General features: G+C 45.9%; 1 protein-coding gene across 2 annotated transcripts in view; it reads left to right on the forward strand.

The window, feature by feature from the left end:
- FAM178B (family with sequence similarity 178 member B) overlaps positions 1 to 12190 on the forward strand; it is an 819452-nt gene that overhangs the window by 425132 nt on the left and 382130 nt on the right. For both annotated transcript variants that reach the window (XM_029604316.1, XM_029604317.1), the window contains one exon: positions 3632 to 3764. In XM_029604316.1, coding sequence (XP_029460176.1) covers positions 3632 to 3764 — 133 coding nt within the window. The remainder of the gene's footprint in view (positions 1 to 3631; positions 3765 to 12190) is intronic.

Raw genomic sequence — 12190 nt, forward strand, 5'->3', positions numbered from 1 at the left:
CTCCCTCTCCCGTTGAGCCAGGTCTTGTTACCCCAGGTCTCCGGGTAGAACTGGACCGGCTGGTCCAGGAGGCCATCGACAAAGCGATGCTACAGTTCCAGACTCCTCTGGCACCGAGAGTGGAACCGGTCACCGACCCGATTCCAGCGGCACTGGCACCGCTGCTTGCCCGGATGGAAGCACTCATGACTGCCCTTCCACCGGCAAGACCCGGGTCACCGACAGCTTTCTCATCAGGAGGAGAAACACCGTACCGAATTCCCCCTTTGGGGGTAGTTCAATCGGTGCCATGTCGTCCCTCGCCACCGATACATTCCTCGGGGGCGATACGCACATCAGCTCCACCGATGACGGCACCAATTCCTTCGATGCCGACACCGATTCCTTCGATGCCGGCATGGGCACCGATGCCGACATCGATTCCATCGAGGACATTCTCGATGCCCCCGGTAATTCCTTCGAGTTTCTCGGAGCCTCAACCGGGGCCCTCAGGTATTCAGCCCCCTCATGGTCCTACAGGTCAGCAACCTGATCCCTATGACACCTGGGGTGATGATACCTCTACAGACACCGATGATTTGCCTTCACCACCCTCTCCTGTGGAAAGTAGAAAGCGTTCTCCCCCTGAGGACCTCTCTTTCATAAATTTTGTGAAGGAAATGTCGGAGTTGGTCCCTTTTCAGCTTCAATCGGAGCAAGATGACAGGCACCAGATGATGGAGTTGCTCCAATTCTTGGATGCCCCTAAAGTCATCACCTCTATTCCAATTCATCAGGTTTTTCTGGGCCTTCTAAAAAAGAATTGGGAATCTCCTGGATCTGTTGCTCCAGTAAACAAAAAAGCTGACTCTACCTATCTTGTACAGTCAGCACCTGGCTTTCAGAAACCACAGCTAGACCACCACTCTGTTGTGGTAGAATCAGCTCAAAAGAAAGCTAAAAGAATAAAGCCACATTCTTCCATACCTCCTACTAAGGAAAATAAATTCCTAGATAGTATAGGTAGGAAAGTATACCAAGGAGCCATGCTGATTTCCAGAATAGCCTCTTATCAGCTATATATGACCCAATACAATAGGGTCATCCTTAAACAGATACAGGAGTACTCAGATGCCTTACCAGAACAGTTCCAGCCACAACTTCAGTCCCTCCTAAATAAAGGGTTTGAAGCTGGGAAGCATGAGATAAGAACAGCTTATGACGTTTTTGATGCTTCCACTAGACTTTCTGCTACGGCCATCTCTGCCAGACGCTGGGCTTGGCTTAAGTCGTCTGACCTTCGCCCGGAAGTTCAGGACAGGCTCTCTGACTTGCCCTGTCTCAGGGACAATTTGTTTGGGGAGCAAATTCAGCAAATTGTCGCTGAATTGAAGGATCATCATGAGACACTTAAACAGCTCTCATCCATTCCTTCTGACTTACCTTCTAAACAGCAGTTTAAGAAGGACCCAAAAAAGTCATTCTTCCGTCCACGGAAGTATTATCCCCCACTAGCCAAGTCTTGGTCTGCGAGGCCTTATCATAAATCTCAGCCTCGCCAGTCTCGTAAACAAAAGCCCGCAGCAGCTCCACAACCTGGCCCTGCATCGGGTTTTTGACTTTCAATTAGAGAGCAGATGCCACATCCCTCTTCCTACCATCCCAGTAGGGGGTCGGTTAAGCCACTTTCTAGAAAATTGGCATCACATCACCACAGATCAATGGGTGATAGCGATAATTGCACATGGTTACCACCTCAACTTCCTGACTCTCCCTTCGGACTCCCCACCCCTTCAGGCGTGGAGACTCACCGATCACTCCGTTCTTCTAGAGCAGGAAGTTTCCCTTCTCCTCCAGTCAAACGCTATAGAACCCATTCCTCCCTCACAACAAGGACTAGGGTTCTATTCCAGGTACTTTCTGATCCCAAAAAAGTCAGGAGGTCTTCGACCAATCCTGGACCTACGGGCTCTCAACAAATACCTTTACAGAGAGAAGTTCAAGATGGTAACCCTGGGCTCGCTTCTCCCTCTGCTGCAAAGAGGGGACTGGCTATGTTCTCTAGACCTAAAAGACGCCTATACTCAAATTGCAATAACTCAATCTCATCGCAAATACCTCCGTTTTTTAGTAGGCCGAAATCACTACCAATACCGAGTGCTCCCTTTCGGCCTGGCATCCGCACCACGAGTTTTTACCAAATGCCTCGTGGTGGTTGCAGCTTTTCTCAGGAAGGAAGGTGTCCACATCTACCCCAACCTGGACGATTGGTTAATCAGGGCCCCAACCCAGCAATTCGCTCGGTCCTCCCTGACCCTGACAATTCGAACTCTGCTTTCTCTAGGGTTTCTTGTCAATTACGAGAAATCCTGCTTAGTCCCATCTCAGACCTTATCCTTCATTGGGGCAGACTTGGACACCTTACAGGCAAAAGCCTTCCTTCCTTATCAACGAGTCCAAATCCTTGTGTCTCTAGCTTGCCAGTTGCAGTCTCAACACACAGCAACAGCTCGCCAATTCCTCATTCTGAAACTTTGAAACTTTGACAGAAGTTTTCCGTGGTGGGGCTCCATCCTCGATGTCACCCATTTGTGAGGACTAACATCCTGCTGTCCTGTGAGAACACCTGTTACATCAGGTAAGCAACATTTGCTTTACCTGTTCCACCCCACTCATGACTTTATACATTTCAGTGATTTACTTTGGGCAACCTTTCATCTCCATGAAATACATAAAGGGTCTTTGGGCCCAAAGAACCAGCATTTCCCATGGCCCATTCCCATGGGCCATGGGAGTGTGCTTGTGAGAAGGCCTCTAAGCCTTCACACAAGCACACTCCTCCAAAGTAGTTAAAGGATTCCAAGCCTGAATTCCTCATCCTCCGATAATTAAAAAGGGTCTCTATGTCTGAAACTCCCCTGTGCTCCCAAGGTTGAAAGGGACCTGTGGAAGCAATACATCCCTTCCCCCCCCCCCCCCAATACATACACCCAGGCTCCATTTATTCCCACAATGAGCCCTTGGAAATCTTTACTCACAGGAGGGAGTCAGTTTCATTCCATCTGGCAGCAGTACCAATTTAAAATCTGCACTACTAACACTCTAACCCACATGTCAGAAGGTGTAGCTTTGTGGTCTTAGATGGGCCGCATTAACCCTCAGTATATCCAGCATTAATACCTAATAATGAGACTTTTCAATTATTTTATTTTTGTTTTAATTTGTATCTATGTTAGTGTTAAAGTTAGGAACTCCTGTAGTAATGCTAATGCACATGCAAATGACATGGATAAAAGGGTTTTCACAAGGGCATTAAGGTGAATGCCCATTGTTACATAGAACCTGAAGAGTTAACAACTATGGGGATGTTATTCTAGGCATAAGTATAGATTTTGGGGTAAGTAGACTACTCACTTCTGTACAATTCTGCAGGTAATTTTTACTCACAGGGTTTTCACCAATAGTCAAATCAAAATTGCTTGGGTACAGTAATTTTGATTTGATTATTGCCTCATGAAAAAATTACCCATAGAGATTTGTGCCTGCTTTCTTTCCAGGTAGTTTTTCTCTTGATAACAGTGCACACCTCTATATTGTGTTCATGCTGTTTTTCTCCCTGTAATCTCATATCTGCTATTATTGCCATTCTCAGGAGATACAGAGGGATATTTATGGTGCCCAAGCCTGCAAGATATTATCACTGTTTTGGAGATTCTAGGAGCTGAGCCCTCCATACTGTACCCTAAAGGGAGTCTGCCAAAAGGATGTGCATCTAAAGGCAGACAGTGAGTTTTGTTAAAATGATTTTCAGATATATCTTTTGTTCTTCTCCTTTCTTGACTTCTTTGTCTACAAAAAAGGTATCTCCATATCCCACTATCTTTAAATAATTAACAATAATGATAAAATACTAGATTAATGAGTAATACATTGAACCAGCTCATGTGAGGTGTGAAATACAGACTATGAAGACAGAGATTGCAAGGCTTGTTAGTTTGTCCACTTTCCTCACTAAAAATATAAGAACGGGAACAGACATATTGAAAACACGTTTACAACAAAATATTGAAGAAACAAGAAGGCAGCTGCAAAACAGCAGAGAATAAAGACAAAAAAAAATCACAAGAAACACTAGACAAAAAGACACTCAAAGGTGGGAGAATAGAGGAAAAACAATAAAGCAAGGATTAAGAGAAAGTATAAATTCATGTTCTCGTTCACCCAGTTTTAAAACAGGATCAGCATGGTTCAGCAGATTCTAAGCATTATAGACCTGTCTCAGATCTTCCCTTCATGTCAAAATTTATAGAGAAAGTGGTTGTTTCTCTGATCTCAGATTTTTCAGAGGAGGTTAATGCACTTCACCCTAGTCAATCAGGGTTTGCAAAGGACTATAGTACTAAAACTAGTTTAATAGCATTACAATTTAAGGGGGTCATTTTCTAAAGGTTTTTCCCCATTTTGTATCTATGGAAAAAATGCTTAGTAAATGACCCCATAAGTCAGAATGAATCTGGATAAAGGAAAGAAGATTCTTCAGGTTTCAGTTCTCTTTCAATTGTTTTTAAATTTGTTTTTAACTCCTTTGGCTACCCTGATTCAGGGGTATGTTTTTAGTGGTTATTTTGTGTAGATGACACACAAATCATTGCTTCTTTTTTAGACCAAGGAAAGGAAATTTTTAAATTTAATGATTGTTTTGATGAAATAGCTTTGCACAAAACAGAAAAGTATAAATTTTAAAGATCCTCACTCTGGTATCATATATAATGTCAAGCCATAATATACATGGCTAAGGTACTGTAGTTATAATCATTTGCCAGACTTCATTTTATAAGACATTTTTTAATGCAACAAAAAAGAAGTCTGGCAAATGATTATAACTGCAGTACCTTAGCCATGTATGTTATGGCTTGACATTATATATGATTTTTTATAATGTCGTATTGCAATTTTTGTCAATTAACTATGATGTACCTGTTGCATTTGACAGTCCATGGGCTCCTCCCACGAACTGCCACACTTATCCCTCATGCTGGGCCTCTCCTCTCATCCTGTGAAACCACCGGGCTGTCCTGCCTTCTAGCATGATGGGATGCCATGGAAAGCAGGACTCTATCTATCTAGTGCGTGTTGTCAACATTCCCTGTCTTCAGTCCCAGCATTCCAGTACCTTCGTCCAGTTCTAGTGCCTCTGTTCCTCAGTTCCAGTTCCTTGTCTTCATCTCCAGTTCTTCAGTTCTTTAGTTCTCCACATCTCCTTGTATGTCTTCCTGTTCTGCTCCTTGCCTTCCTGCCTTGTCTATCAGTCCTGCCTTTCCCCTTGGATGGATACTTGGTATTGATTTCAGCCTGCCTCCTGAACCTTCCTGAACGCTGCCTGCCACTGACCACTGCCTACCTCCTGGACATCCCTGAATGCCATCTGTCACTGACCCCCAGCCTGCTTCTGGATTCACCTGTTCTGCCTCTACTCTAGCCCAGTGATCTCAACAGACCTTCCGGCCATCGGCAGAAGCCTCCATCTAAGACCTGTGAGCCCTGACACCCAAAGGCTCAACCCAAGGGGAACATGGGCTGGTAAATGTAAAGCTCTAGTCAGGCTTCTGCCTCATCTGACTTCGCCTGTTAGTGGTGGGGACCTGCTTGGCTCCTCCCTACAGGTTGCACCAAGTCCACTTTGGTCCAAGGGTCCACAAGTCCAACAGATTGCTGAGGCCTTGGACCCAAGGGACCTGATATCCCTGCAGGTCATCCTGTGCCTCGCCTATAAGTTACAGGATAAACAAAAGATCCTGTAATTTCTGGCAGCCTCCATGGACCAGATGTCCATGCGACTGGCTGCTCTCCCTGCCTCAGCAGCCCCATCACCACCTGCTTCAGCAAAGCCACCACCTGCGGTCCCCAGTCATCCTATACCTCAGCTTCCAGCTCTGCGCCGGTACGTCGGAGATGCCAAATGATGCCAAAGTTTTTTGAATCAGTGCCGGATTCACTTCTGTTTATAAGCATCTTTATTTCTGGATGACCTAACGTAAATCCTCTCCTTATTGGATGGGTTGGCACTGGTGTGGGCCTCACTCCTATGGGAGCGTTCAGACCCCTTGCTTCATAACTTACAGCAATTCATAGAGGTATTCCATTTGAAGAGCATGGCCGTATGGCCACCATGGATTCTGACCTACTGCACCTCCACCAAGGCTTCAGAACTCTGGCAGAATATGCCATTGAATTTAGGACGTTGGCACCAGAGCCAAACTGGCAGGACGATTGCCTCACTACCATTTTTCTTGAGGGCATCTCCTCAAGAATCAAAGATGAACTCACTGCTTAAGACCTTCCAACATCCTTGGAAGGACTCTTCGCACTCACTGGGAATACTGATTTGTTCAATTGCCCACCATCATAAATCTGAAAAATTATGTAAATGTTAAACACAATGTTGGACAATGGGTGCTTGCAATTTCTTTGTAGCTAGACAGCTTTATGTTCAATCAGTGTTATGGTTATTGATGTTTGGGTGGATCCTTGGACACTGTGGCAGCTGACCACGCCCACGGGGGGGGGGGGGCAGTCCCGTGAGGGACTACGGCAGTGGTTCTCAACCCTGTCCTGGGGACCCCCCAGCCAGTCGGGTTTCATGATATCCACAATGAATATGCAGTGAGAGAAAATTTGCATGTTATGGAGGCAGTGCATGCAAATTTTATCTCATGCATATTCATTGTGGATATCATGAAAACCCGACTGGCTGGGGGGTCCCCAGGACAGGGTTAAGAACCACTGGACTACCGTGTCAAGCTAGACTCTGGATACACAAACACAGATTTGAATCTTTATTTAAACAGTTTTGGAAACCACCAGAGGTGGCAGTAGTGAGTAGTAGATATTGAGCCTGGCTGGGTGAGTATTCCACAGGATGCTGGAACAGCGAATCCTCTGCTTGGCTGTGCTGTAGTGGAAAGAGACTGAGAGTTATGAGTACACAGTGAGAAACATGCAGAGTCCGAGGTAGAATAGGAGAAGCTCTGAGACAGGGAGAACAGGCCCTCGAGGAGCGAGTACCTGATCCCTTAGAGTAGAGAGACTCAGTGGTATTGTACTCACACAGCGATTCCACTAGACGAGAGGTCTAGCACTGGAACAGAGGGCAGGCCCTCGAGGAGTGAGTACCTTGTTCCAGGGAAGCAGTACGGTGGAATAGATGGTAGTTGTACTCACAGATGGAAACTGTTAGTGAAGTTTTCCAAGTAGAAAGGGTTGTAGATGCAGGCAGCGACTCAGGGAACATGGGTCCTCGAGGAGCAAGTACCGGTTTCCTGATAGCACATGAAAGAAGCAGAAGAGGCCCCTGAGGAACGGGTACCCCGTTAGCAATAAGAGTTCCAGATAATCCTGGAGTTGCAGAATAGCTTCGGTAGGGAGAGCGAATCCCATCCGTAGAGTTCCGAGGTTGCTAACTTGATTAGCTAGCAAAAGTTGTAGGCTTAAAATTCCGGGCAGCGTGACGTCATCTCAGGGGGATGCCCCTGAGGTTCGCGCCAACGAGGAAATAAAGATGAGGGCGGTGTGCGCGCACGCGCCCTATGGTAACTTGGAGGAGCATGGCGGGAAGCAGCACCAAAGCTGGTCCGGGGACGCCGGAGAGGACGGCAGACAGATGCCGCGGCAGCCAGTAGTCCGAGGTGAGCAGGAGGAACCGCAAGAAGAGTGAGGTAGGCAGGGCGAAGCCATCGCAGACTGGTCGCAACAATCAGACGTGTTCTTATCATTCTTTTTGTTCATCCCACATACAGGAATTTGCACAGACACATGATGGCATAAATAACATGATCTGATGTATAATCCATATGACTCCGCATGTTGAAGTTATGTTCAGAAATGGGATCTTGCCCAGATTGTGCAGTAATAGTAACATCACACTTGGGATATAAGAACATAAGAAATTGCCATGCTGGGTCAGACCAAGGGTCTATAAAGCCCAGCATCCTGTTTGCAACAGAGGCCAAACCAGGCCACAAGAACCTGGCAAGTACTCAAACACCAAGAAGATCCCATGCTACTGATGCAATTAATAGCAGTGGCTATTACCTAAGTAAACTTGATTAATAGCAGTCAACTGACTTCTCCTCCAAGAACTTATCCAAACCTTTTTTGAACCCAACTACACTAACTGCACTAACCACATCTCTGGCAACAAATCCCAGAGCTTAATTGTGCGTTGAGTGAAAAAGAATCTTCTCTGATTTGTCTTAAATGTGCTACTTGCTAACTTATTGGAATGCCCCCTGGTCCTTCTATTATTTGAAAGTGTAAATAACCGATTCACATCTACTCGTTCAAGACTTCTCATGATCTTAAAGACCTCTATCATACCCCCCTCAGCCGTCTCTTCTCCAAGCTGAACAGCCCTAACCTCTTCAGTCTTTCCTCATAGGGGAGTTGTTCCATTGCCTTTATCATTTTGGTTGCCCTTCTTTGTACCTTCTCCATCGCAACTATATCTTTTTTGAGATGCGGCGACCAGAATTATACACAGTATTCAAGGTGCGGTCTCACCATGGAGTGATACAGAGGCATTATGACATTTTCCGTTTTATTAACCATTCCCTTCCTAATAATTCCAAACATTCTGTTTGCTTTTTTGACTGCTGCAGCACACTGAGCTGACGATTTCAAAGTATTATCTACTATGATGCCTAGATCTTTTTCCTGGGTGGTAGCTCCTAATATGGAATCTAACATTGTGTAACTACCAGAAGGTTATTTTTCCCTATATGCAACACCTTGCACTTGTCCACATTAAATTTCATCTGCCATTTGGATGCCCAATCTTCCAGTCTTGCATGGTTCTCCTGTAATATATCACAATCTGCTTGTGATTTAACTACTTTGAATAATTTTGTATTATCTGCAAATTTGATAACCTTGCTCATTGTATTCCTTTCCAGATCATTTATATATATATTGAAAAGCACCAGTCCAAGTACAGATCCCTGAGGCACTCCACTGTTTACCCTTTTCCACTGAGAAAATTGACCATTTAATCCTACTCTCTGTTTCCTGTCTTTTAGCCAGTTTGTAATCCACGAAAGGTCATCGTCTCCTATCCCATGACTTTTTAGTTTTCTTAGAAACCTCTCATGAGGGACTTTGTGAAACGTCTTCTGAAAATTCAAATACACTACATCTACTGGTTCGCCTTTATCCACATGTTTATTAACCCCTTCAAATAAATGAAGCAGATTTGTGAGGCAAGACTTCCCTTGGGTAAATCCATGTGGACTGTGTTCCATTAAACCAGGGGTGGGCACTTCCGGTCCTCGAGGGCCACAAGCCAGTCTGGTTTTCAGGATATCCCTAATGAATATGCATGAGAGAGATTTGCATGCACTCTGCCTCAGTTGTATGCAAAGCTATGTCATGCATATTCATTAGGATATCCTAAAACCTCGACAGGTTTGTGGCCCTCGAGGACTGGAATTGCCCACCCCTGCATTAAACCATGTCTTTCTATATGCTCTACGATTTTGATCTTTAGAATAGTTTCCACTATTTTTCCAGGCACTGAAGTAAGGCTTACTAGTCTATAGTTTCCCGGATCGCCCCTGGAGCTCTTTTTAAATATTGAGGTTATATTGGCCACTCTCCAGTCTTCAGGTACAATGGATGATTTTAATGATAGGTAGATTCCCTACCAGTCCCCATGGTAGGGAGTCTATCCAGTTCTTCAAAGACTTGCTTGAAGGCCAACACAAACTGTGGGAGGTTCGAGAGTAGAGGATCGGCGCGTTCCCACAGCAGGGAGGCCAAGGCCTTGCTATTCAATAGGGAGAGGATGAAAGTTGTCTTGACCTGGTAATCAGTGAAGAGCACTGACTGAAGGGTGAAATGTATGTGACATTGGTTTAAAAATCCCCAGTATCGCTTCGGGTGCCCCGAATAGTGAGGTGGGGCTGGTAGGGCAATGACCGCCTGACTGGAATTGGGGGCTGGTGGAAGAACCGCAGTGGAAGACGGTGGCTTGTTATCCCGTGTCATGGAATCTTGATGGGCGGCGAGGCGATTCACATCGGCTACCACTAGTTCCAGGGTCGACTGTAGATTCTGGAGCTTCAAAATGATGCCAGAAACAGACTTCAAGACTACCAAATCCACAGGTTGAGTCAACTCAGGCACGGGTACATACATGCATATTTTGTGGCTTTTAAAAATCTGCATTGCTTGCGTGTGGCCCACATATACGCATATGTGGGCAGTGTTGCACGAGCAACACTTTTAAAATCAAGCTGTATGGTTAGGTCCTTGCTACCATATGTGACAGACAATGATACCAGTCAAATAAAATTACATAGCCCATGTGGTGCCTGTTTCAAACATATGTGATGTTTTCTATTGCTGCACAATTTTGGCAAGATCCCATTTCTGGATGCAACTTCAACATGTGGAGTCATACGGATTGCACATCAAATCATGTTATTTATACCATCGTATGTCCATGCAAATTCCTGTATATGGGATGAATGAAATAAATAACAAGTATGATTGAACATAAAAGCTATCTCCAAAGAAATTACAAGCACCCATTGTCCATCATTGTGTTGAACATTCCCACAATTTTTCAGATTTTTGTTGGTGGGTGATTGAACAAGTAAGTCCCTTAGTGCAAGAAGATAAATGTCAAGCAAGTCAATTTTTGAGAGCTGTTTTGGATATATACATTAAATACAGTTGCCCCAATGGTGCTCAATGCTGAGAACTGAAGTTCTCACAGGACAAGCAGGATGGTAGTCCCTCACATATGGGTGACATCATCAGGATGGAGCCCAGTCACGGAACACTTTTGTCAAAGTTTCTAGAACTTTGACTGGCACCTACTGGGCATGCCCAGTATGGCACTAACCCTGCATCCAGCAGAGGTCCCTCTTCAGTCTCTCTTTTTCTGTGCAGCAGTAGCCACGTGGGTTAAGGAGCTCTCTAGAGATTCCTGACAGGAATTTTCCTCACGGAACTTCCCATAGGGGTCCCCCTATCGATGTCTGTACTCCGTGGTCAAAAGGTAAGGCTTTACCCTCGTTTAGGGTCGATTCCTGTCCAGTTTTCCCTTTGGGGCTTACCGGCCATCGACCGCATTGCGTCTAAATTTTTGTCGAAGCCATGGCTTCGGGTTTTCGTCGGTGCTCCGATTGTCCTTGGACAATGTCCATCACAGACCCGCATAGAGTTTGTGTATTATGCTTGGGGTCCGACCATGATACCCTAATTTGCACCAAATGTGCCCAAATGACGCTGAAGGGCCGTAAGGCTCGCTTAGAAAAGATGGAATTTCTTTTTCATTCAAAATCCCCAACTCCATCGACCACTTCGACTTCATCTGAGCCGGTACCATCGACCTCTCGCCAGCAGCGGGACACTGGTGCTGCCCGTCCGGCATCGACTACTCCAAAGGTGTCGACTTCTTCCTCATCGCTTCAGTCCGCTGATCCAGGCAAGCCCTCGACATCGGCGTCGACAGAGCCACCGACAAAGAAATCCCGTCCAGAGAAGGCCCCATCCTCCTCTGTGACCGAGTCACCGAGGCATTTCCCCACCTTCATCGGTGCAGGGATCCGCAACTCCACTTTTACCGGTGGACCCTCCAGCTACACCTCTATTGCCTCCTACTCCAGAGCTGGGGTTACATGCCCCAGGCTTCCGTGAGGAATTGGATCAGATTATCCAAGAGGTATCGGTAAGGCACTTCAGGGCTTCCAACCTCCATCGGCACTGACACCGATGCCAGCCCTAATCTGCCCGACCGGCATCGACTACTCCACGGTGCTTGCACCACTGCTAGACAGACTGGATGTGCTGATTGGTGCTCTTCCACCGGTGAAACCGAGAGCACCGGTATGTCCACCGCCTTCTATGCCGATGCGTTTGTCATCGGAAGATGAGGAAATACCGATACCCATACTGCCGTCTGGAATCTTGCCACCGACTCATCTGTCGATGTCGCCGGTTCCATCGGTGCCTTTACTGCCATCGGTACCGCATCGTCCTCCATCGGTGCCTCCATTGATGCCGTCGGTGCCTTCTCCGATACCATTGATGCCTAGGCCTGATCCTTCAGGATTAACATCTTTTCTTCTTTCTGGTGATCCTATGGGATCTGGGGATCAACCTTACAATCCTTGGACCGATAACTCTTCCCAGGATTCTAATGATTTGC

This window comes from Rhinatrema bivittatum, chromosome 5 (genome assembly GCF_901001135.1).
Source record: "Rhinatrema bivittatum chromosome 5, aRhiBiv1.1, whole genome shotgun sequence".
NCBI classification, from domain to species: Eukaryota; Metazoa; Chordata; class Amphibia; order Gymnophiona; family Rhinatrematidae; genus Rhinatrema; species Rhinatrema bivittatum.